Source organism: Pongo abelii, chromosome Y, assembly GCF_028885655.2.
Source record: "Pongo abelii isolate AG06213 chromosome Y, NHGRI_mPonAbe1-v2.0_pri, whole genome shotgun sequence".
Taxonomy (NCBI): domain Eukaryota; kingdom Metazoa; phylum Chordata; class Mammalia; order Primates; family Hominidae; genus Pongo; species Pongo abelii.
The window spans coordinates 1,461,476-1,487,634 of record NC_072009.2 but is presented as its reverse complement, the minus strand read 5'-3'; the positions used below and the strand labels follow the sequence as shown (position 1 = coordinate 1,487,634).

At 50.8% G+C, this 26,159-nt stretch overlaps 1 protein-coding gene across 3 annotated transcripts; it reads right to left on the bottom strand.

Annotated features, from left to right (window-relative positions):
• LOC129047217 (acetylserotonin O-methyltransferase) lies at positions 1 to 24,140 on the bottom strand. Of its 3 annotated transcripts, XM_054545351.1 has the most exons (9): positions 23,931 to 23,999; positions 16,484 to 16,658; positions 15,483 to 15,612; positions 12,149 to 12,217; positions 9,605 to 9,723; positions 9,198 to 9,279; positions 8,689 to 8,831; positions 2,893 to 3,015; positions 1 to 279 (listed from the first exon to the last, which is right to left on the bottom strand). In XM_054545351.1, exons 1-9 carry the CDS (start codon positions 23,997 to 23,999, stop codon positions 68 to 70), a joined length of 1,122 nt encoding a protein of 373 aa, XP_054401326.1. In that variant the 3' UTR covers positions 1 to 67. The 3 variants fall into 3 exon arrangements, with proteins under 3 accessions (XP_054401326.1, XP_054401327.1, XP_054401328.1); XM_054545352.2 differs by lacking the exon at positions 9,198 to 9,279 and having other exon boundaries at positions 8,689 to 8,829; positions 23,931 to 24,140; XM_054545353.1 differs by lacking the exons at positions 8,689 to 8,831; positions 9,198 to 9,279 and having other exon boundaries at positions 23,931 to 24,066.
• Positions 24,141 to 26,159: the final 2,019 nt, after the last annotated feature.

The window sequence follows — 26,159 nt, the reverse complement described above, 5'->3', positions numbered from 1 at the left end:
TGGAGATACATCTCTTTATTATTATGTCTTGTGTGCTTTGACGGTAGTTCCAGATCACAAGAAAAAGTTATTTCCTGGCTAGAATGGCATCATAAATGGCTCCTGTTTTCTTAAACTGGAAGTCTCTGAAGCCAGCAGAAGAAAGGAGCATGTGGTAGTGGGTGGGGGTCCTCTCCTGTCCTTCCGTCTGCACAAGCATGTTCAGAGAGTAGAGCTGCGTGAGCAGAGGACCCCGCCTGTCTTCATCCAGGAGGCTTTCAATTACCAGAATGCCACCACCTAGAAAGGGAGGGGCACAGTCCACATCACACACAAACACACAGACAGACTGTGCCAAAGTCCCAGTGAACCATAAGGACAGCCAGACCTCAGAGGACAGTCGGGGCACTGTCCCCATCACACACTCAGAGGCTGTGCCCACGTCCTCATGGATCACCAGGATGGGTGGACCTCACAGGACGCTGGGACACTGTCCTCATCACACACATAGAGGCTGTGCCCATGTCCTCATGAACCATCAGGATGGATGGACCTCACAGGACACTGGGACACTGTCCCCATCACACACACACAGAGGCTGTGCCCACGTCCCCATAAAGCATCAGGATGGGTGGACCTCACAGGAGAGCTGGGACACTGTCCCCAACACACACACAGAGGCTGTGCTCATGTCCTCATGGACCATCAGGATGGGTGGACCTCACAGCAGAACTGGGACACCATCACGAACATACACATGGAGGCTGTGCCCATGTCCTCGTGAACCATCAGGATGCATGGACCTCACAGGACACTGGGATGCTGTCCCCATTACACACAGAGGCTGTGCCCACGTCCTCATGAACCATTAGGATGGGTGGACCTCACAGGAGAACTGGGACACTGTCCCCATCACACACACAGAGGCTGTGCCCACGTCCTCATGGGCCATCAGGATGCATGGACGTCACAGGACACCGGGATGCTGTCCCAATTACACACAGAGGCTGTGCCCACATCCTCATGAACCATCAGGATGGGTGGACCTCACAGCACACTGGGACATTGTCCTCATCACACACACAGAGGCTGTGTGCACATCGTCATGAAGCATCAGGATGGATGGACCTCACAGAACTGGGACACTGCCCCCATCACACACAGAGGCTGTGCCCACATCCTCATGAAGCATCAGGATGGGTGGACCTCACAGGAGAACTGGGACACTGTCCACAACACACACACAGAGGCTGTGCCCACATCCTCATGAAGCATCAGGATGGGTGGACCTCACAGGAGAACTGGGACACTGTCCACAACACACACACAGAGGCTGTGCCCACATCCTCATGAACCATCAGGATGGGTGGACCTCACAGCACACTGGGACACTGTCCTCATCACACACACAGAGGCTGTGTGCACATCGTCATGAAGCATCAGGATGGATGGACCTCACAGAACTGGGACACTGCCCCCATCACACACAGAGGCTGTGCCCACATCCTCATGAAGCATCAGGATGGGTGGACCTCACAGGAGAACTGGGACACTGTCCCCAACACATACACAGAGGCTGTGCCCACGTCCTCATGAAGCATCAGGATGGGTGGACCTCACAGTAGAACTGGGACACTGTCCACAACACACACACAGAGGCTGTGCCCACATCCTCATGAACCATCAGGATGGGTGGACCTCACAGCACACTGGGACACTGTCCTCATCACACACACAGAGGCTGTGTGCACATCGTCATGAAGCATCAGGATGGATGGACCTCACAGGAGAACTGGGACACTGCCCCCATCACACACAGAGGCTGTGCCCACATCCTCATGAAGCATCAGGATGGGTGGACCTCACAGGAGAACTGGGACACTGTCCCCAACACATACACAAAGGCTGTGCCCACGTCCTCATGAAGCATCAGGATGGGTGGACCTCACAGGAGAACTGGGACACTGTCCCCAACACATACACAGAGGCTGTGCCCACATCCTCATGAAGCATCAGGATGGGTGGACCTCACAGGAGAACTGGGACACTGTCCCCAACACATACACAAAGGCTGTGCCCACGTCCTCATGAAGCATCAGGATGGGTGGACCTCACAGGAGAACTGGGACACTGTCCCCAACACATACACAGAGGCTGTGCCCACGTCCTCATGAAGCATCAGGATGGGTGGACCTCACAGTAGAACTGGGACACTGTCCCCAACACATACACAAAGGCTGTGCCCACATCCTCATGAACCATCAGGATGGGTGGACCTCACAGCACACTGGGACACTGTCCTCATCACACACACAGAGGCTGCGTGCACATCGTCATGAAGCATCAGGATGGATGGACCTCACAGGAGAACTGGGACACTGCCCCCATCACACACAGAGGCTGTGCCCACATCCTCATGAAGCATCAGGATGGGTGGACCTCACAGGAGAACTGGGACACTGTCCCCAACACATACACAAAGGCTGTGCCCACGTCCTCATGAAGCATCAGGATGGGTGGACCTCACAGAAGAACTGGGACACTGTCCACAACACACACACAGAGGCTGTGCCCACATCCTCATGAACCATCAGGATGAGTGGACCTCAGAAGTCAGTGGGGCACTGTCCTCATCACACACACAAATACTAGCCTAATTCTGAAAGAATTTCATCAAAATGAGGCCACTGAAGTTTCAGAGGACCTTTCACTTTTTCCATCTTTATGTGGTTTTATCAATAGAATAGAAATTAGGACCCTATTTATTGCAGGTCGTTATCTAAAAGGAAAGCCATTGGGCAGGATGTCTACACTTACCTGTGGGATGATTTCAGTGTCTGCCTTCTGAATGTGACTCCTGCAATTCTGCCCCAAGTCACAAGCACACGCTGAAATGCAAACCCCACAACTTACCTGGCTTGCAACTGTGGTAGATCCTCTCCAGCAGGTGTGAGCACTTTCCGTCTGCCCAGTCATGGAGGATCCTGGCCAGGATATACAGATCTGCTTCCGGAAGAGGGTCTTTAAAGAAATCCCCTGGAACACAGGGCAGGCACCCTGAGGTCAGCCTGCAATCCAATCCCATTTGACTAAACCTATTCCAGGCACAAAAGGTCACCTGAATGGGTCAAACCTTTCCCAGGTTTTCCAGGCTAGTGACCTGCAGACCTAGACTTGAAAAACAAAAAGGCTCAGGAGAAAAATAAGAAAATACTGAATGATAAGTGTGGCCTCTTTCTCTCCTTCTCCTTTAAAAAAAAATCATAATATGATTTCTTTCTTTTTGTTTTTTGTTTGTTTTTTGAGATGAAGTTTTGCTCCTGTCGCCCAGGCTGGAGTGCAATGGTGTGATGTCTGCTCACCGCAACCTCGACCTCCTGCGTTCAAGCGATTCTCCTGCCTCAGTCTCCTGAGTAGCTGGGACTACAGGCACGTGCCACCATGCCCAGCTAATTTTTGTATTTTTAGTAGAGACAGGATTTCTCCATGTTGCTGAGGCTGGTCTCGAACTCCCAACCTCAGGTGATCTGCCCGCCTCAGCCTCCCAAAGTGCTGGGATTACAGGCGTGAGCCACTGTGCCTGGCCCATGTTATCTCTTTCTTTCTTTCTGATGTCCCCTGCAAAAGTACAGCTGCTGATATCACCCAAAGCTGCGGATTCCAGGAGTCCCTGGGAATTCGGTCAGCAGCTCCTAACTGATGAGTTGAACTGAACCTACAGTCAAGACCTGTTCTCCACATTTAAAGTAAATACGCAAGACTGACCCTTTATGTGTGTGCGATGTCAAACACTCAAGTCTCGTCATAGTTTTCCCGCAAAATTATAAGGTGCCAGTCTTGGGAGAGATCTTGGTGAGCTCTGTGCAGTAAATAGTTAGCTCAGGCCAGGCGCGGTGGCTCATTCCTGTAATCCTAGCACTTTGGGGGGCCGAGGCAGGTGGATCACGAAGTCGGGAGTTCAAGACCAGCCTGGCCAAAATGGTGAAACCCCATCCATACTAAAAATACAAAAATTGGCTGGGCATGGTGGTGGGCGCCTATAATCTCAGCTACTTGGGAGGATGAGGCAGAGAATTGCTTGAACCCAGGAGGCAGAGGTTGCAGTGAGCTGAGATCATGCCACTGCACTCCAGCCTGGGCAACAGAGCGAGACTCCGTCTCAAAAAAAAAAAAAAAAAAAAAAAAGGCCGGGCTCAGTGGCTCACACCTGTAATCCCAGCACTTTGGGAGCCTGAGGCAAGCAGATCACGAGGTCAGGAGATTGAGACCATGCTGGCTAACACGGTGAAACCCTGTCTCTACTAAAAATACAAAAAAATTAGCCAGGCATGGTGGCGGGTGCCTGTAGTCCCAGCTACTCTTGAGGCTGAGGCAGGAGAATGGCATGAACCCGGGAGGTGGAGGTTGCAGTGAGCCGAGATCGCACCACTGCACTCCAGCCTTGGCGACAGAGCGAGACTCCATCTCAAAAAAAAAAGAAAAAAGAAAAAAGAAAAAAAAGAGTTAACTCAGGCCAGGCACGGTGGCTCACCCCTGTAATCCCCAGCACTCTGGGAGGCCGAGGCAGGTGGATCACGAGGTCAGGAATTCAAGACCAGCCTGGCCGAGATAGTGAAACCCTGTCTCTACTAAAAATACAAAAAATTAGTCAGGCATGGTGATGGGCGGCTGTAATCTCAGCTACTTAGGGGGCTGAGGCAAAAAATTGCTTGAACCTGGGAAGCAGAGGTTGCAGTGAGCTTAGATCACGCCACTGCACTCCAGTCTGGGTGACAGAGCGAGACTCCATCTCAAAAAAAAAAAAGGGGGGCGGGGGTTAACTCAGCAGGCCTGTGTTGTCCAAACCCTCCACATTCTAAAGAGAGGATTGGCATTTTATTGGCAAGTCTAATCTCTAAGAATGTCCTACCCCACAAGGGTATCTTTGTTCAGCTGGGTCTCTGGGCCACCCAGGATAGTTTGTACTAACAGTGGGATTTACTATAGGAGCTTTGAGCAACAGGATCACCTTGGATGTCAGGGCTTACGGAGGCTCTTCAGGCTGGCAGTGAGTGGTGTGTGTCATCAAACCTTGTTTTTGGGGGAATTAATTGCTGTCCACAGCTCCACTGGGAGAAGACAACCAGAAGCTCACGTGTTATTTCTCCCGAACTCTATCCCATGCTCCTTTCTCCTTTGCTGATATGCATCTGTATTCTTTCATTGTCATAAATATAACTATGAGTATGATGGATTTTCTGATCTCAGTGGGTCCTTCTAGTGAATTATTGAAACTGAAGGTAGTCGTGGAGACCCTGGCCACACCCCTCACTGCAGAAATGATATGACTGGCTGGGCACGGTGGCTCACACCTGTAATCCCAGCACTTTGGGAGGCTGAGGCGGGTGGATCTCCTAAGGTCAGGAGTTTGAGACCAGCCTGGTCAACACGGTGAAACCCCATCTCTACTAAAAATACAAAAAAAAGGCCAGGCGCGGTGGCTCATGCCTGTAATCCCAGCACTTTGGGAGGCTGAGGCACGCGGATCACCTGAGGTCAAGAGTTCAAGACCAACCTGGCCAACGTGATGAAACTCCATCTCTACTAAAAATACAAAAAGGCTGGGCATAGTGGCTCACACCTGTAATCCCAGCACGTTGGGAGGCCAAGGCGGGCAGATCTCCTGAGGTCAGGAGTTTGAGACCAGCCTGGTCAACATGGTGAAAACCCATCTGTAGTAAAAATACAAAAAAAGGCCAGGCACGATGGCTCACACCTGTAATCCCAGCACTTTGGGAGGCTGAGGTGGGCGGATCACGCGGTCAGGAGATCGAGACCATCCTGGCTAACACAGTGAAACTCCGCCTCTACTAAAAATACAAAAAATTAGCCGGGTGTGGTGGGGGGTGCCTGTAGTCCCAGCTACTTGGGAGGCTGAGGCAGGAGAATGGCGTGAACCTGGGAGGTGGAGCTTGAAGGGAGCAGAGATCTGTCACCGCACTCCAGCCTGGGCAACAGAGTGAGACTCCATCTCAAAAAAAAAAAAAAAAAAATTAGCTGGATGTGGTGGTGCATGCCTGTAATCCCAGCTACTCGAGAGGCTGAGGCAGGAGAATCTCTCGAACCTGGGAGGTGGAGGTTGCAGTGAGCCAAGATCCCACCATTGCACTCCAGCCTGGGCAACAAGAGCAAAACTCAGTCTCAAAAAAAAATGAAAAAAGAAAGAAAAAAGAAATGATATGACTGTGTGTCACGGAAGTTAGGCAGTTTTCCTGGAGTCTCATGGTAAACGGAAGTCACATACAGGCTTCCAGATTTCAAGCCTGGATGCTTCCCTTTAAACCATAAGGTATCCTAACAGTTGTTGAGGTTGCAAAACCATGAACAAAAAAACATTTTCTCTCAGGTCCTATCCAACCAACAAGCCCTGCTACAAACTCTTTTTTTTTTTTCTATTTTTGAGACAGAGTCTCACTCTGTCGCCCAGGCTGGAGTGCAGTGGCTCGATCATGGCTCACTGCAGCCTCCACCTCCCAGGCTCAAGCAATCTTCCCACCTCTGCCTCCCGAACACCTGGGACCACAGGTGTGCACTGCTACACCTGGCTAATTTTTTTTTTTTTTTTTTTGTAGATACAGGTTCTCACCATGTCACCCAGGCTGGTGCTGAACTTCTAGGCTGAAGTGATCCACCCACCTCAGCCTCCCAAAGTGCTTGGATGACAAACAAGTCACTGCACTGGGCCTTACCTCTTTTTTTTTTTTTTTTTTTTCTGAGATGGAGTCTCGCTGTGTCACCCAGGCTGGAGTGCAGTGGTGCAATCTCGGCTCACTGCAAGCTCCGCCTCCCGGGTTCACGTCATTCTTCTGCCTCAGTCTCCTGAGTAGCTGGGACTACAGGCGCCCGCCACCACGCCCGGCTAATTTTTTTTGTATTTTTAGTAGAGACGGGGTTTCACCGTGTTAGCCAGGATGGTCTCGATCTCCTGACCTCGTTATCCGCCACCTTGGGCTCCCAAAGTGCTGGGATTACAGGCGTGAGCCACCGTGCCGGGCCTGGACCTTAACTCGTAACACTCTTAGAGAGTAGCATGAAGACAGGACAATAGACGCTGTAATAGGAAATCTTAAAGCGTTTTCCAACTCAGGACCTCGGCATGCACTGACTGTTCCTAAAACAATGCTCTATTTTTTTTTTTTTTTAAGATGGCGTGTCACTTTGTCGCCAGGCTGGAGTGCAGTGGCGGGATCTCGGCTCACTGCAACCTCCGCCTCCCAGTTCAAGCGATTCTCCTACCTCAGCCTCAAGTAGCTGGGACTACAGGCACGCGCCACCATATCCAGCTAATTTTTGTATTGTTAGTAGAGACGGGGTTTCACCGTGTTAGCCAGGATGGTCTCGATCTCTTGACCTTGTGATCTGCCTGCCTTGGCCTCCCAAAGTGCTGGGATTACAGGTGTGAGCCACTGTGCCCAGCCAACAAGGTTGTTTCTTTCACACAAACCGGGTTCTTCTCATCCTTCAGATCTCATCTCAGCCTCCCATGAGCAAGCTATTTACATTTGGTGTTTTCTCCATGGAATACAACTCAGCCATAAAACGGAACGAAATAATGCCCTTTGCAGCAACTCGGATGGAGTTGGAGGCTGCTGTTTTAAGTGAAGTAACTCAAGAATGAAAAACCAAGTATCAGATGGTCTCACTTATAAGAGGGAACTAAGCTATGAGGATGCAAAGGTGTATGAATGATACAGTGAATTTTGGGGACTCAGGGTGAAATGTGGGAGGTGGGTGAGGGAAAAAGACTCTCAAAAAAAAAAAAAAAAAAAGAAAAAGAAAAAGAAAGGCCGGGCACAGTGGCTCACGCCTGTAATCCCAGCACTTTAGGAGGCTGAGGCAGGCAGATCACCCGAGGTCAGGAGTTCGAGACCAGCCTGGCCAACATGATGAAACCCTGTCTCTACTAAAAAAATACAAAAATTACTCAGGTGTGGTAGCAGGCACTGTAATCCAGCTACTCAGGAGGCTGAGGCAGGAGAATTGCTTGAACTGGGGAGATGGAGGGTGCAGTGAGCCGAGATTGTGCCACTATACTCCAGCCTGGGCGACCGATGCAAACTCTGTCTCAAAAATATATAAATAAAATAAAATAAGTTTTTGAAAAGACTACACATTGAGTACAGTGCACACTGCTCGGGAGACAGGTGTAACAAAATCTCAGAATTCACCACTAAAGAATTTACCCAATCGGGCACAGTGGCTCATGCCTGTAATCCCAGCACTTTGGGAGGCCGAGGTGGGCAGATCACCTGAGATTGGGAGGTCTAGACCAGCCTGGCCAACATGGTGAAACTCCGTCTCTAGTAAAAATAAAAAATTAGCCGGGCGTGGTGGTGGCTGCCTGTAATCCCAGCTACTCTGGAGACTGAGGCACAAGGATTGCTTGAACCCAGGAGATGGAGGTTGCAGTGAGTTGAGGTTGCACCACTGCACTCCAGCCTGGGCGACAAAGCAAGACTCTGTATCAAAACTAATAATAATGATAATTGTAAGAAAACTATGCCTACACCCAGCTTTCCATCCACCATGAATAACAGACAGTGTTGACTTGAGGGTATTGTCAGGAGCGAGAAGGAAACCACATCACATCCTCATCATTTCCCAGAAGCATCCAGCCCCCCTGGAGAAGCCGTGAGACACGTCTCTGCTTCCCCACAGACACAAACACACCTTCCTGGAAGTCAATCTGTTCTTCCTCCTGGAATGAGAAGTGCTGCTTTGCCGTCCACACCACTTCTGGGATGTCAAAAACGGTGACCTTACATCCAGGGTACAGGGACATGCATTCCTTAGCCACAGCTCCAGCCCCACCTGGAAGGGGACACAGCTTGTTTGACCCTCAGAGATGAACCTGAGAGACGTCGCTCACCCTCCACACACCATTGACCCGTGAAGGGTCCAACCCAGGAACTTGGGTCCTTCCACCCTGTCTGGTCTTTTTTCTTTTTCTTTTTATTGTACTTTAAGTTCTAGGTTGCATGTGCAGAACATGTAGTTTTGTTACATAAGTATCCACGTGCCATGGTGGTCTGCTGCACCCATCGACTCCTCATTTATATTAGCTATTTGTCCTAATGCTCTCCCTCCCCCAGCCTCCCAGCCCCCCAGGCCCCGACAGTCCCTGGTGTGTGATGTTCGCCTCCCTGTGTCCGTGTGTTCTCATTGTTCATTTCCCATCTATGAGTGAGAACATGCGGTGTCTGGTTTTCTGTCCTTGCGATAGTTTGCTGAGAATGATGGTTTCCAGCTTTATCCATGTCCCTGCAAAGGACATGAACGCATCCTTTTATTTATTTATTTATTTATTTTTGAGATGGAGGTGGAGATTGCAGTGAGCTGAGATCGTGCCATTGCACTCCAGCCTGTGCGACAGAGCAAGACTCCATCTCAAAAAAAAAAAAAAAAAAAAAAAAAAAGACATTGCTAACGCAGTCTCCATAGAGAACAGGAGACACAGCTCTGAGGTTTTGGGGGCAGGGGGTACTTACCAAGCATCAGAATTGAGAAAATAAAAGGCATTTATAACACATTCCCCATACAGAACAGGAGCCACACCTCCGAGGTATTAGGGGTGAGGGGTACTTACCACCGAGGTCACACATAAGCGGGAACACTGACAGGTCAAAGGCGGTCAGCACGCTTCTCCCGTTGACGCTCCAGACCTCCTGCAGAGCCAGCATGAACTGTAGCCGCTCGCCCTCGGACCTGGCGTGCAAAACCACGCTTGTCAAGAGGGTGAGGATCCGGGGAAGCGTCCAGAGCAAGGGCGTACATAACCCCCTGTTGAGAACGGAGCTCTACCCCACAGGTGCACCTGGAAGGCTTGCATTTGGGAAATGGAACAGGAAGTCATTCGGGATGGGGGAACCGTAGGTCAGCCAGCAAAGTGTACCCAGCTCTGGGAAACCTGGAGTTGATTCAGAACGGACGATTGTTCGCTGGATGGGAAGGGATTTCTATCCGAAGAGGAGTTTAGATGTTTTCTAAGAAGAAGGTCAATCATATGTTCCCCCATCCACAGAGCCCAGCTCCAGAGGACAAATCCAGGAAGGGGGTGGGAGGTGCACACATCCTGGGGAAGAGGCCAAGAGGGAAAGGTGCAGACAGAGGCGGACAGGGCTCTGGTGCTGGAAGCGTTTCCTGCTCCTCCTCCCCACAGCTCCCTCTCTCCTCCTGTCCTCTCTGCTGCAGGGGTTTGCCTCAGAGTAGCGAGGGCTGAAAAATTGCCTCTTAGGTACCAGGGACACTATTCAGGTGATGGGTACACTAAAAGCCCAGGCTCCACGCTGCAACATGTAAGCATGGAAGACCCGGGTACTTGTGCCCACTAAACAGATACATATATTCACATATACGTACACATGTATATATATATATATAAAAAGAAAGGAAGGAAGGAAGAAAAAAGAAAGAAAGAAAGAAAGAGAAAGAAAGAGAAAGAAAGAAAGAAAGAGAGAGAAAAAAGAAAGGAAGGAAGGAAGAAAAAAGAAAGAGAGAAAGAAAGAGAAAGACAGAAAGGAGGGAGGGAGGGTGGGAGGGAAAGAAGGAAGGAAGAAAGAAAGAAAGAAAGAGAGGAAGGACGGAAGGGAGAGATGGGTGACGGAGGGAGGAAATGAAAGAGGGTGGGTTGGAGGGACGAAGGAAGAAGGACCAAGGGACAGAGGGACAGAATGAAGGGAGGGAGGGAAGGAGAAAGGGTGGGAGGGAGGGAAGGAAGGAAGGAGAGAGGGAGGGAGGAAGGAAGAAAGGAGGGAAGGTAGGAAAAAAGAGACAGCAAGCAAGCAAGAAAGATAGAAAGAGAGAGGAAGGAAGGAAGAGGAAGGAATGAAGGAAGGAAGGAGAAAGAAAGAAAGAGAGAAAAGGGGGAAAGGAAAGCAGACCAAGGAGAAGAGAGGAGGAGAAAAGGAGGGGAAACACGGGGCATGAAAACAGAGATGAGAGAAAGGAGAAGACTGGAGAGGAGGTAGGCAAAGTGAGGGGAAGGGAGAGGTGGAAATGAAAAGAGAGGAGAGAAGGGAAGAGAAAGAAAGGAGGAAAGAGAGGAGAAAGGAAGAGGAAAAGAGGAGAAGGAAGATGAAAGGGGATGGGAGGGAAAAGGAGAGGAGAGGAAAGGAGAGAGGGAAGGAGAGAGAAGAGACAGGAGACAAGAGAGGGAAGATGGGAGAGAGGAGGGGGAAGGTGGAGAGGAAAAGACAGGAGAGAAGAGAAGGAAAAGGAGAGAAAGAGAGGAGGATGGAAGAGGAAAAGAGAGGGAACAGGAGGGAAGGAGAGGAGAGGGGAGGGGAGGGGAGAGGAGAGGAGGAGAGGAGAGGTTGGGGGGCAGGCAAACCACTCAGCCATCCCCTTGTCCTTCATACCCTTCCCTACTCCATGCCTCAGCCAGTTGGAACACCGGACGGGCCCATCAATTCACCTCCATCTGGGAATTCTAGGTAAGAGCTTCAGGCAAAGGCCAAAGCTGTGCCCACGTCCACAAAGCAAAGTGAAGAGCTGAGGTCTCAGCTGGCCTCACCTTCACCTCTGAACAAATCAAAAACTGGGCCTCTATTTTCTTTTCTTTCCTTTTTTTTTTTTTTTTTTGAGATGGAGTTTCACCCTTGTTGCCCAGGCTGGAGTGCAATGGTGCAATCTCAGCTCACTGCAACCTCCACCTCCCAGGTTCAAGCAGTTCTCCTGCCTCAGCCTGCCAAGTAGCTGGGATTACAGGCATCCGCTACCACGCCTGGCTAATTTTTGTATTTTTAGTAGAGACGGGGTTTCACCATGTTGGCCAGGATTGTCTTGATCTCCTGACCTCAGGTGGTCCGCCCGCCTCGGCCTCCCAAAATGCTGGGATGACAGGCGTGAGCCATTGTGCCCGGCCCGTGCCTCCATTTTCTACATAAACACTGAGTTTGTGAGTAGTCCTTTGGAAGGAAGGGTCAAGTTGCACCTCCTCAGGAATCTGATCAATTTAAACATCAGACGAGCAAAATCTGGGGTAGTAGTGGGGGTGGGGGATGTTATTTTAAACTAAATGGCAACTTCCTCCTGGGTTGTGCCATTTGAGTAAATGGATTGAGTCTCCTAAGTCCTTTAAAAATAAACAGAATCTTATATGGGTTGTTGGTTTCAAAGTGATGGGTGTTACCTGTAGATGGCCGTAAAAAGCTCTTCAGCGGGAACGCCAAACGTCTCCAGGTACTGGTTCCTTCCTTCTCTAAGAAAAGAGAGGGAAGGCTGTTGTTTAACTATTTTATTTTATTTTATGAGACGGAGTCTCGCTCTGTCACCCAGGCTGGAGTGCAATGGCACGATCTCGGCTCACTGCAATCACCACCTCCCGGGTTCACGCCATTCTCCTGCCTCAGCCTCCCAAGTAGCTGGGACTACAGGCGTCCGCCACCACGCCTGGTTAATTTTTGTATTTTTAGTAGAGACGGGGTTTCACCATGTTGTTCAGGCTGGTCTCGAACTCGTGACCTCAGGTGATCCACCCGCCTCGGCCTCCCAAAGTGGTGGGATTACAGGCGTGAGCCACTGCGCCCGGCCTTATTTTATTTTATGAGACGGAGTCTCGCTGTGTTGCCCAGGCTGGAGTGCAATGGCACGATCTTGGCTCACTGCAATCTCCACCTCCCGGGTTCAAGTGATTCTCCTGCCTCGGCCTCCCAAGTAGCTGGGATTACAGTCACCCGTCACCACGCCTGGCTAATTTTTGTATTTTTTAGTAGAGATAGGGTTTCACCATGTTGGTCAGGCTGGTCTCAAACTCGTGACCTCAGGTGATCCACCTGCCTCGGCCTCCCAAAGTGGTGGGATTACAGGCGTGAGCCACCGCGCCTGGCCAGCTGTTGCTTAATTGTTTAAACCTGAGGACTTAATTGTTACACCTGACCTCTTTGTTCCTTGCCCAAATTCTTATCTAAGGGGTCTGGGGAGTAATGCTCTATAACCAGAAAGTCTCGTGACATGGGTTTTATTTAACCCTATATTACATAGCTCAGTTTCCAACCTGACTCTGGCATAACAACACATCACAGATAAAGAAGAAAATAAAAGGCTGGGCGTGGTGGCTCACACCTGTAATCCCAACACTCTGGGAGGCCAAGACGGGGGCAGACAGCCTGAGCTCAGGAGTTGGAGACAAGCCTCAAAGACAGGGTGAAACCCCGTCTCTACTAAAACACAAACAATCAGCCAGGTGTGGTGGACGCCTATACTCCCAGCTACTCAGGAGGTTAAGGCATGAGAATCGCTTAAACCTGGGAGGTGGAGGTTGCAGTGAGTCGAGATCGTACCACTGCACTCCAGCCTGGGCAACAAAGCAAAACCCTGTCTCAAAAAAAAAAAAAAAAAAAAAAAAGGAAATAAAAATAATTTAGCCCCAAACATGTTCTCTTTGCCATAGCTTGAAATACTCCTGTAAAGCTATCTGTTGTGGAGAAAATCTACATTCTGGAGAGAATCGCCTTCCTTTTCCTTCCTTTTTTCTGATCCAGGAGAGAACCAAGTCGGGTAAGAAACAGTAACAGTCTATTCTTTCTGAAGCCTGCTACCTGAAAATTGTATCTACATAATAAGAACCTTTTTCTCCACAACCCCCTATCTTAACCCAGACATTCCTTTCTTTTTTTTTTTTTTTTTTTTTTGAGACAAAGTCTCGCTCTGTCACCCAGGCTGGAGTGCGGTGGCGCGATCTCAGCTCACTGCCACCTCTGCCTCCCGGGTTCACGCCATTCTCCTGCCTCAGCCTCCCGAGTAGCTGGTACTACAGGCGCCCGCCACCGCACCTGGCTAATTTTTTGTATTTTTAGTAGAGACGGGGTTTCACCGTGTTAGCCAGGATGGTCTCAGTCTCTTGACCTTGTGATCCGCCCACCTCGGCCTCCCAAAGTGCTGGGATTACAGGCGTGGGCTACCGCACCTGGCCACCCAGACACTCCTTTCTATTGAGTCCAGGTCCTCCCTCTCTCTTTCTTTCCTTCCTTCCTTCCTTCCTTCTTTCCTTCCTTCTCTTTCTTTCTTTCCATTATTTCCCTTCTTTCCCTCCCTCCCTCCCTCCCTCCCTCCCTTCCTTCCTTCCTCTCTCTCTTTCTCTCTTTCTCTCTTTCTCTCTCTCTCTGTATTTCTCTCTTTCTTTCTCTCTTTCTCTGTTTCTTTCTTTCTTTCTTTCTTTCTTTCTTTCTGAGACAGAGTTTTTGCTCTGTTGCCCAGGCTGGAGTGCAGTGGCACAATCTCAGCTCACTGCAAACTCTGCCTTCTGGGTTCAAGCAGTTCTCCCGCCTTAGCCTCTTGAGTAGCTGGGACTACAGGTGCCTGTCACCACGTAGGCGGGTGCATCACGAGGTCAGGAGATCGAGACCATCCTGGCTAACACGGTGAAACCCCGTCTCTACTAAAAATACAAAAAATTAGTCGGGCGTGGTGGCGGGTTCCTGCAGTGCCAGCTACTCGGGAGGCTGAGGCAGGAGAATGGAGTGAACCCGGGAGGCGGAGCTTGCAGTGAGCCGAGATGGAGCCACTGCACTCCAGCCTGGGTGACAGAGCAAGACTCCGTCTCAAAAAAAAAAAAAAAACTAAGAAAAAGAAACCTTCCCTTTGGCCTCCTCCAGTGCCTCTTCACCAGCCCCTGGGGGGAGTCCTGAGACTTGGTCACCGCCTGGATGCAGCCCCCACCTCACAGCATCTGCCTGGGTGCAGCCCCCACCTCACAGCATCTGCCTGGGTGCAGCCCCCACCTCACAGCATCTGCCTGGGTGCAGCCCCCACCTCACAGCATCTGCCTGGGTGCAGCCCCCACCTCACAGCATCTGCCTGGGTGCAGCCCCCACCTCACAGCATCTGCCTGGGTGCAGCCCCCACCTCACAGCATCTGCCTGGGTGCAGCCCCCACCTCACAGCATCTGCCTGGGTGCAGCCCCCACCTCACAGCATCTGCCTGGCTGCGGCCCCCACCTCACAGCATCTGCCTGGATGCGGCCCCCACCTCACAGCATCTGCCTGGGTGCGGCCCCCACCTCACAGCATCTGCCTGGGTGCGGCCCCCACCTCACAGCATCTGCCTGGGTGCGGCCCCCACCTCACAGCATCTGCCTGGGTGCGGCCCCCACCTCACAGCATCTGCCTGGGTGCGGCCCCCACCTCACAGCATCTGCCTGGGTGCGGCCCCCACCTCACAGCATCTGCCTGGGTGCGGCCCCCACCTCACAGCATCTGCCTGGGTGCGGCCCCCACCTCACAGCATCTGCCTGGGTGCGGCCCCCACCTCACAGCATCTGCCTGGGTGCGGCCCCCACCTCACAGCATCTGCCTGGGTGCGGCCCCCACCTCACAGCATCTGCCTGGGTGCGGCCCCCACCTCACAGCATCTGCCTGGGTGCGGCCCCCACCTCACAGCATCTGCCTGGGTGCGGCCCCCACCTCACAGCATCTGCCTGTGTGCGGCCCCCACCTCACAGCATCTGCCTGGGTGCGGCCCCCACCTCACAGCATCTGCCAGGTGGCCCCAGCACCGGTAGCTGGTCCTGCCCATGTACTTCAGCATGCTGCATTGTGATGTCGGGCTGACCGTGGTCAGGTAAGCGCTGGACAGCTCTGTGTTTCGATAGAAAGCTGAAACACACACAAAAAAAGGGAAAAAGCAGTGAGATTCCGAGTTGCTGCCGGCGGACGCTCCCCAGCTCGGCAACATCGTGATTTCAATATGATTACAACCTCATCTCTTTTTTAGAGATGGGGTCTTGCTCCCGCCTTGGAGCGCCAACACCCGTACAGCTGGAGCCTTCTATGGAAGGCACAAAGGTGACCCTGGGTGGCAAGCACCCCCGTCAGGTTCGGTTTGTACAAATCCCCATCGGGAGTTTGGGTGCAGCAAGTACAAAGGCAGATGAGCCTCAAGAGGAAACGTACATTACTTTCCACAGAATGTCTAAAATAACTATTGAGGCTGGACATGGTGGCTCATGCCTGTAATCTCAGCACTTTGGGAGGCCGAGGCGGGTGGATCACCTGAGGTCAGGAGTTCGAGACCAGCCTGGCCAACATGACGAACTCCTGTCTCTACTAAAAATACGTGGTCCAGGCTGGTCTCGAACTCCTGGGCTCAAGAAATCCGCCAGCCTGGGTCTCACACTCTGGCAGCTTTGACGTCCCCAGGGCAGAGGTCGGTAGCTGCCACAGAAACTACACGACCCCCAAACCTGCAAATACAGACGGAGTCTCACTCTGTCGCCCAAGCTGGAGTGCAGTGGCCCGATCTCGGCTCACTGCAACCTCCGCCTCCCGGGTTCACGCCATTCTCCTGCCTCAGCCTCCTGAGTAGCTGGGACGACAGGTGCCCGCCACCATGCCTGGCTAATGTTTTGTATTTTTTTAGTAGAGACGGGGTTTCACCGTGTGAGCCAGGATGGAAATGGTCTCGCTTTTTACAGAACACGTGGGCTGCCTACTTAAAATGCCTCCTTCAAAACGCCCGTGTCCTCACCTTTTCCTCCCCTCGTCTCCACTTTCAGCAGCTTCAGGGACACGCAGATGTCCAGCAGGAGCTCTGTCCCATGGGCGTTGGCCCCAACACCTGCAGCCACTGCCGCCACGTCCAGGGGCCCTGGAGCCTCGGCGAGAAGGTCAAACACGCCCAGCTCGCAGGCGGCGAAGAGAACCTTGGAGCATGAGTGGAAATAAAAGGTCAGCCCTCAGCCTCCTGGGAACCACAGTCTTAGAAACACCCCATACCATGGCAGGCTGGGGAGGAAAGCATTGTTTTATTTATATTCTTATTCATTTATTATTTTTTTTGAGAGGAGTCAAATGAGGTTGCACCACTATGGAAAACAGGCATATTTATTTATTTATTTATTTTTATTAATTAATTAATTTATTTATTTTGAGATGAAGTCTCACTGTATCGCCCAGGCTGGAGTGCAGTGGCACAGTCTTGGCTCACTGCAACCTCTGCCTCCCGGCTTCACGGCATTCTCCTGCCTCAGCCTCCTGAGTAGCTGGGATTACAGGTATGTTCCACCACGCCTGGCTAATTTTTGTATTTTTAGTAGAGACGGGGTTTCACCATGTTGGCCAGGCTGGTCTCGAACTCCTGACCTCAAGTGATCCACCCTCCTCGGCCTCCCAAAGTGCTGGGATTACAGGCGTGAGCTATAGCGCCCCGTCCTCCGTCTCTCTTTTTGAGACAGAGTCTTACTCTGTCTGCCAGGCTGGAGTGCAATGGTGTGATCTCGGCTCACTGCAACCTCCGCTTAGCAGGTTCAAGCAATTCTCCTGCCTCAGGCTCCTGAGTAGCTGGGATTACAGGCATGAGCCACCATACCCAGCTAATTTTTGTATTTTTAGTAGAGACGGGGTTTCACCATGTTGGCCAGGCTGGTCTCGAACTCCTGACCTCAGGTGATCCACCCACCTCCCAAAGCTCAGGGATTATAGACATGAGTTAATGCACCCAGCCGGGAGGCATTTGTAAATGAGGTTGCACCGCTATGGAAAACAGGGTGGGGTCAAGCGCAATGGCTCACGCCTGTAATCGCAGCACTTTGGGAGGCCGAGGCTGGCAGATCACGAGGTCAGAAGTTCGAGACCAGCCTGGCCAACATGGTGAAACCGCGTCTTTACTGAAAATACAAAAATTAGCTGGGCACGATGGCACGTGCCTGTAATCACAGCTACTCGGAAGGCTGAGGCAGGAGAACTGCTTGAACCTGGGAAGATGAGGTTGCAGTGAGCCAAGATCACGCCACTGCACTCCAGCCTCGGTGACAGAGCGACACTCTGTCTGAAAAAAAAAAAAAAAAAAAAAAAAAAAGAGCTGGGCACGGTGGCTCACGCCTGTAATCCCAACAGTTTGAGAGGCCGAGGCGGGCGGATCACGAAGTCAGGAGATCGAGACCAGCCTGGCTAACATGGTGAAACCCCGTCCCTACTGAAAATACAAAAAGTTAGCCAGGCATGGTGGCGGGCGCCTGTAATACCAGCTACTAGGGAGGCTGAGGCAGGAGAATCGCTTGAACCCGGGAGGCAGAGGTTGCAGTGAGCCGAGATCGCACCACTGCACTCCAGCCTGGGCAACAAGAGCGAAACTCCATCTCAATAGATAAATAAATATAAAAATAAAATAAATAAATATAAAAATAAAATAAAGCAGTAATCAGGTAATGCCTTCAAATAATACATAAACTATAAAAAATGAATAAATCGGCACGGTGGCTCATGCCTGTAATCCCAACACTCTGGGAGGCCGAGGTGGGCAGATCACCTGAGGTCAGGAGTTCAGGGCTAACCTGGCCAACATGGTGAAACCCCATCTCTACTAAAAGGTATAAAAATTAGCTGGGCATGGTGGTGTGAGCCTGTAGTCCCAGCTACTGGGGAGGGTGAGGCAGGAGAATTGCTTGAATCCTGGAGGTGGAGATTGCAGCGAGCCGAAATCGCACCACTGCACTCCAGTCTGGGCAACAGAGTGAGACTCCGTCTCAAAAAAAAAAAAAAAGAATAAATCATCCGTGCATTTCTTTTCTTGCACACATCGTTTTGGATGGGTGCCAAGGCTCAGGCAACCTTACTGATAGAAAGTTACAAACAAACCACAGGGAAAGATGGTTTCTTGAGACCACGTGTCTTCCAGGATACTCACAGTTAGCGTTATGCCAACAGCATGGGGATGGAAACACAGATTAGACCTACCACTATCTTTTTTGTTTGTTTGTTTGTTTGTTTTTGAGACGGAGTCTTGCTCTGTCACCCAGGCTGGAGTGCAGTGGTGCAAACTTGGCTCACTGCAACCTCCACCTCCCGGGTTCAAGTGATTCTCCTGCCCCAGCCTCCCGAGTAGCTGGGATTACACGCACGTGCCACCACAACCGGCTAATGCTTTGTATTTTTTTGTATTTTTATTTATTTGTTTATTATTATTATCATTATTTTTTTGAGACAGAGTCTCGCTCTGTCGCCAGGCTGGAGTGCGGTGGTGTGATCGCGCCCCACAGCAACCTCCACCTCCCGGGTTCAAGCCATTCTCCTGCCTCAGCCTCCTGAGTAGCTGGGACTACAGGTGCCTGCCACCACACCAGGCTAATTTTTTGTATTTTTAGTAGAGGCGGGGTTTCACCGTGGTCTCGATCTCCTGACCTCGTGATCCGCCTGCCTCGGTCTCCCAAAGTGTATTAGTTGTTGTTCTTATGAAAGTTGTATTAAGATATACTCTATTCAGGTGGTATTAGCTTTTTTGTTAAACTGTTATCAATTCCTGTTTGGTTAAGGTTGCATTGACTGTTTCAGTAAGTCTGCATAAAGTTTATTATTCTAAGCTTGTATTAGCTCCTTTTCTATTAAAGTTATATTAGGCCAGGTGCAGTGGCTCACGCCTGTCATTCCAGCACTTTGGGAGGCCGAGGCAAGCAGATCACTTGAGGTCAAGAGTTCGACACCAGCCTGGCCAACATAGTGAAACCCCATCTCTACTAAAAATACAAAAAGTAGGCAGGCATGGTGGTGCATGCCTGTAATCCCACCTGTTCGGGAGGCTGAGGCAGGAGAATCGCCTGAACCCAGGAGGCGGAGGTTGCAGTGAGCCGAGATCCTGTCACTGCACTCCAGCCTGGGCAACAGAGTGAGACTCGGTCACAAAAAAAAAAAAAAGCTATATTAATTCTTGTTCTTTGATGTTGTATGAACCTTTTTCTTTTTTATTTATTTATTTTGAGATGGAGCCTCGCTCTGTCACCCAGGCTGGAGTACAGTGGTGCGATCTTGGCTCACAGCAAGCTCCACCTCCCGGGTTCAAGGGATTCTCATGCCTCAGCCTCCCGAGTCGCTGGAACTACAGGCGCCCACCACCATGCCCTGCTAATTTTTTAAATATTTTTAATAGAGACGGGGTTTCACCGTGTTAGCCAGGATGGTCTCAATCTCCTGACCTCCTGATCCTCCCTCCTCGGCCTCCCAAAGTGCTGAGATTACAGGCATGAGCCACCACACCCGGTCCGTATTAACCTTTTTAAATTAGCGTTGTGTTCTGTTTTATTCAGTAAAGTTGTATTCATTCCTTTCGGGGTTGTCTCAATTAATTGTTCTTTTAAGGGCCTATTAAATGTCATCTTCTTATGGCTAAGTTCACTGTTGGTCTATGAAAGGTGCATTAACTGTTTCTGTTAAGGGTGCGCTAAGTTTGATCTTTTTTTTTTTTCTGCTCCCAAAGAGTTTTTTTTATTATTATCATTATACTTTAAGTTCTGGGGTACATGTGCAGAACGTGCAGGTTTGTTATATAGGTATACATGTGCCACGGTGGTTTGCTGCACCTGTCAACCCATCATCTACATTAGGTATTTGTCCCAATGCTATCCCTCCCCTACTTCCCACTTTTTTTTTTTTGTTTTTGTTTTTCGAGACTGGGTCCCGCTGTGTCCCCCAGGCTGGAGTGCAGGGGTGCGATCTCGGCTCACTGCAACCTCCGCCTCCCGGGTTCAAGCGATTCTCCTGCTTCAGCCTCCCAAGTAGCTGGTACTACAGGCGCCCGCCACCACGCCCAGGTGATTTTTGTATTTTTAGTAGAGATGGGGTTTCACCATATTGGCCAGGCTGTTCTCGAACTCCTGACCTTGTGATCAGCCCGCCTCGGCCTCCCAAAGTGCTGGGATTACAGGTGTGACCCACTGTGCCCGGCCGAGGTTATACTAAATGTTATCTTCTTAAGGTGATATTCACTCTTGGTCTACGAAAGCTGCATTAGCTAATTGTTTCTGTTAAGGGTGTACTAAGTTTGATCCTCTTAAGGTGGTATTAACTCTGCATTAACTCTGGTTCTGTGAAACTTCTGACAACTCCCATGACATGGTATCGTGTGCCTTAAAGTGAGTGTTCTTCCAAGATTTAGAAGCCACCAAACCACCTCCCTGAACACCGCTTGACCAGCGACAGGCTTTGAATGAGCAGTCAGTAGCCCCAGCGGGAGGCCTGTGGTCAAACGAGGCAAAGGTAGCAAATTACTGTTGTCTGGGACAGTAACAGAAAACCCACCTCTACTAAAAAATAGAAAAATTAGCCAGATGTGCTGGCGAGTGCCTGTAATCCTAGCACTTCGGGAGGCTGAGGCAGGCGGATCACGTGAGGTCAGGAGTTCGTGACCAGCCTGGCCAACATGGAGAAACCCCGTCTCTACTAAAAATACTAAATTATCTGGGCGTGGTGAAACCTGTACTCAGGCTCACACCTGTCATCACAGCACTTTGGAGGCTGAGCTGGATCACCTGAGGTTGGGAGTTCCAGACCAGCCTGACCAACATGGTGAAACCCCGTCTCTACTACTAGAAGTATAAAATTTTTATACTAGAAGTATAAAAATTAGCCAGGCAAGGTGGCGGCCGCCTGTCATCCCAGCTACTCAGGAGGCTGAGGCAGGAGAATCGCTTGAACCCGGGAGGCAGAGGTTGCAGTGAGCCGAGATAGCGCCACTGTGCTCCAGCCTGGGCGACAAGAGGGAAACTCTGTCTGAAAAAAAAAAAAAGGAAAAAAACAAACAAAAAAACCGGTGGCCTGCTGACAGAGAGAAACCGCAGATATTTTGAAGTCACATGAGATTGGTTGCAGACGTCTCAAAATACCGTCAGCACACAACCCCCTTTCACGATAATGCTGCTTTTTGGTTTTTGTTCTGAGACAGAGTCTCACTGCGACACCCAGGCTGGAGTGCAGTGGCATAATCTCGGCTCACTAGGCTTCAGCGATCCTCCAACCTCAACCTCCCAAGTAGCTGAGACTATAGGTGTGCACCACCCCACCTGGCTAATTTTTAAAATATTTTTGGCCAGGCACGGTGGCTGACGCCTGTAATCCCAGCACTTTGGGAGGCCAAGGCGGGTGGATCACGAGGTCAGGAAATCGAGCCCATCCTGGCTAACATGGTGAAACCCCGTCTCTACTAAAAATACAAAAAAAAAATTAGCCAGGCGTGGTGGCGGGCACCTGTAGTCCCAGCTACTTGGGAGGCTGAGGCAGGAGAATGGCGTGAACCTGGGAGGGGGAGCTTGCAGTGAGCCGAGATCGCACCACTGCACTCCAGCCTGGGCGACAGAGCAAAACTCCGTCTCAAAAAAAAAAAAAATTGTAGAGATGGGGGGTCTCACTATGTTGCCCAGACTGGTCTCGAATTCTTGGGCTAAAGCGATTCCCTTGCTTCAGACCCCCAAAGCGCTGAGATGACAGGTGTCCCCGCTGAGCCCAGCCATCATTAACCCTTTTCAAGCATAATTCAGGGGCATTTAGCACATTTGTGATGTTGTATAACCACCACTTCTGCCGGGTTCCAGAACATTTGCATCACCCCAAAAAGGGACACTGTCTCCGTTAAAGACTCCCTCCGCAGTCCTCCTCAGCCTCTGCAAACCACCAGTCCACTTTCCGCCTCGAAGGATTTGCCTGCTCTGGACATTTCAGTGGCTCACGCCTGTAACCCCAGCACTTTGGGAGACCAATGTGGGCGGATCACTTGACGTCAGGAGTTCGAGACCAGCCTGGCCAACATGGTGAAACCCCCATCTCTACTAAAAATACAAAAATTAGCTGGGCATGGTGGTGGGTGCCTGTAAGCCCAGATACTCGGGAGGCTGAGGCAGGAGAATCGCCTGAACTCTGGAGACATAGGTTGCAGTGAGCCAAGATCATGCCACTGTAATCCAGCCTGGGCCACAGAGCAAGACTCCATCTCAAAAAAATTAAAAAAAAAAAAAAAAAAGGAATGAGGTGTTGCTTCCCTGTGGGTGAACCCTGAAAAAACTCTCCTCTATTATAAATGCACAGTACAATTATTTACTGGGTTAATAAACAACCACGCTTCTGGAGGCTGGAAGTTCAACATCAAGATGCCAGCAGGCCAGACTGGGCAGCAGGCCAGCCTGGACAACACAGTGACACCCTTTGCAGCAGGCCAGCCTTGGCAACACAGTGAGACACTTTGCAGCAGGCCAGACTGGGCAACATAGTGAGACCCTTTGCAGCAGGCCAGCCTGGGCAACACAGTGAGACCCTTTGCAGCAGGCCAGCCTTGGCAACACAGTGAGACCCTTTGCAGCAGGCCAGACTGGGCAACATAGTGAGACCCTTTTTTTTTGAGATGGAGTCTCGCTCTGTCATCAGGCTGGAGTGCAGTGGCACCATCTCAGCTCACTGCAACCTCTGCCTCCCAGGTTCAAGCAATTCAGCCAAACCTCCAGGTCACCCCTGTCCCTACACCATATACCCCTGTCCCTACTCCATATACCACTCTATCACGAAATGTTTTTAAAATTTCAACAGTTGCAGTTCAATAAAAATTGTCTTGTTTGTAATCCTATGTATTTCATTTAAGCTTTATTTCTTTTTTGTTGTTCTTGTTGTTTGTTTGTTTGTTTTGACACAAAGTCTTGCTCCATCGCCCAGGCTGGAGTGCAGTGGCACGATCTCAGTCACTGCAACTTCCGCCTCCCAGGTTCAAGCAATTCTCCTGCCTCAGCCTTCCGAGTAGCTGGAACTACAGGCACCTGCCACCACACCTGGCTAATTTTGTATTTTTAGTCGAGATGGGGTTTCTCTGTGTGTGTCAGGCTGGTCTCGAACTCCCGACCTCAGGTGATCTGCCCACCTCAGCCTCCCAAAGTGCTGGGATCACAGGCGTGAGCCACAACGCCCGGCCCAATGTACTTACATATACTGATTGATGTCTCATGTCTCTGTAAAATGTATTGAACCACGCTGTCCCCCAACCACCCTGGGCACATGGCTTCAGGAAATCTTGAGGCTACGTCGTGGGTGCACGTCTTTCACTGTGGGAAATAAACCTCCTAAAATGATGGAGACTCGTCATTTTTCTTGATTGACACTCCCAACAATGGAACGTGAGTGTGATGAACGGAAGTCTATTCCCCCTTGTCCCACAGAGCTTATCCTACCTGGGACACCATGAAGCCGTTGGCGTACTCATTAAGGAGGCGATAGGCGTGGTCCTCTGAGGATCCCATCTTGTCTCCAATCCAGCCGTGGCTTCCGGAGCCTCTGGAGCGCTTGCTTCAAGGAGCACGGAGCCTGCTGGCAAGCCGGGGACGAGCCACCTGCTCACGGCTGCTGCCTGACTCTCCCTGCTGCCTGCCCGGTACTCAAACAAAGACGGATCACTCTAGAAATGTTCATTAACCTTATTAGGGGATCACAAAGCGTGTGGGAATTCCCTGGCTTTCTGGGCACCCCTCCGCAGCCCCAAAATAGTCTGCATCAGGCCCCCCCGAGCCCTTGACTCATCAGCTGTAGAACTGATCCCAAACCAATATGCTCACCCATCATTAGCACTCATTAATCGTCTTATGGATTGAACAGGTTCTGTATTCATTTCTGGGGGTCTTGCGAATTTCTGTAAACTGGGTGGCTCAAAAAAACAGTTGTCTCACGCTTCTGGAGGCTGGAAGTTCAACATCAAGATGCCAGCAGACCAGACTGGGCAACAGGCCAGCCTGGGCAACACAGTGAGACCCTTTGCAGCAGGCCATCCTGGGCAACACAGTGAGACCCTTTGCAGCAGGCCAGCCTGGGCAACACAGTGAGACCCTTTGCAGCAGGCCAGCCTGGGCAACACAGTGAGACCCTTTTTTTTTTGAGATGGAGTCTCGCTCTGTTGTCAGGCTGGAGTGAAGTGGCACCATCTCAGCTCACTGCAACCTCTGCCTCCCGGGTTCAAGCAATTCAGCCAAACCTCCAGGCCACCCCTGCCCCTACTCCACCCAAGCCTCCAGGTCACCCCTGTCCCTACTCCAGGGGCTGAGCACGGTGCTTCACACCTGTAATCCCAGCACTTTTGGACTCCGAGTTGGGCGGATCACGAGGTCAGGAGATCGAGACCATCCTGGCTAACACAGTGAAACCCCGTCTCTACTAAAAATACAAAAAATTAGCCGGGCGTGGTGGCGGGCGCCTGTAGTCCCAGCTACTCGGGAGGCTGAGGCAGGAGAATGGCGTGAACCCGGGAGGCGGAACTTGCGGTGAGCCAAGATCGCGCCACTGCACTCCAGCCTGGGTGACACAGCGAGACTCTGTCTCAGGAAAAAAAAAATGACCATGCCAGGTCTCTGCCCCATTTCTCAGGACACATGGCGTGTGTGGGGGTGAAGGAAAGGTTCAGGATAGAAAGCGGAATGTAATACACCCAGAGTGATTTTTTTTTAAACAGTGTCTCCCTTGTTGCCCAGGCTGGAGTGCAGTGGTGCAATCTCAGCTCACTGCAATCTCTGCCTCCCGGGTTCAAGTGATTCTTCTGTCTCAGCCTCCCAAGTAGCTGGGATTACAGGCACCTGCCACCACACCCGGCTAATTTTGTATTTTTAGTAGAGATGGGGTTTCTCCATGTTGGTCAGGCTGGTCTTGAACTCCTGATCTCAGCTGATCTGCCCGCCTCGGCCTCCCAAACTGCTGGGGTGACAGGCATGAGCCGCCACTCCCAGCCTCCAGAGTGATATTCTGGGGGAAAAATATAAACACAGCCTGTCATCCCTGCAATGTGGGGCAGATCACATGAGGTAAGGAGTTCGAGACCAGCCTGGCTAACATGGTGTAACCCCGACTCTACTAAAAATACAAAAATTAGCCAGGTGAGGTGGCTCATGTCTGTAATCCCAGCACTTTGGGAGGCTGAGGTGGGAGGATCACTTGAGGTCAGGAATTCAAGATCAGCCTGGTCAACATGGTGAAACCCCGTCTCTACTAAAAATACAAAAATTAGCTGGGCATGGTGACACATGCCTGTAATCCCAGCTACTTGGGAGGCTGAGGCAGGAGAATTGCTTGAACCCGGGAGGGAGAGGTTGCAGTGAGCCCAGATCGCACCATTGCACTCCAGCCTGGGCAACATAGTGAGGTCTGTATGAAAAAGAAAGAAAGAAAGAGAGAAACAGAGAGAGAAAGAGGAGAGGAGAGAGAGAGAGAGAGAAAGAAAGAAAGGAAGAAAGAAAGAAAGAAAGAGAGAGAGAAAGAAAGAAAAGAGAGAAAGAAGAGAAAAGAAAGAAAGAAAAGGAAGAGAGAGAGACAGAAATAGAAAGAAAGGAAAGAAAAAAAGAAAAGAGAGAGAGAGAGATACAGAAAGAAGGAAGGAAGGGAGGGAGGGAGAGAGGAAGGAAGAAAGAAAAAGAAAGAAA

What these genes read in the sequence shown, in the direction of transcription:
- LOC129047217 (XM_054545351.1), bottom strand. Translation starts at nt 23,999, where the DNA reads ATGGGATCCTCAGAGGACCACGCCTATCGCCTCCTTAATGAGTACGCC. An exon ending in ACGGCTTCATGGTGTCCCAG is followed by an intron (nt 16,659 to 23,930) that starts GTAGGATAAGCT and finishes TCATGCTCCAAG; the next exon opens with GTTCTCTTCGCCGCCTGCGA. An exon ending in CACCTGGCAGATGCTGTGAG is followed by an intron (nt 12,218 to 15,482) that starts GTGGGGGCCGCA and finishes CTCTTTTCTTAG; the next exon opens with AGAAGGAAGGAACCAGTACC.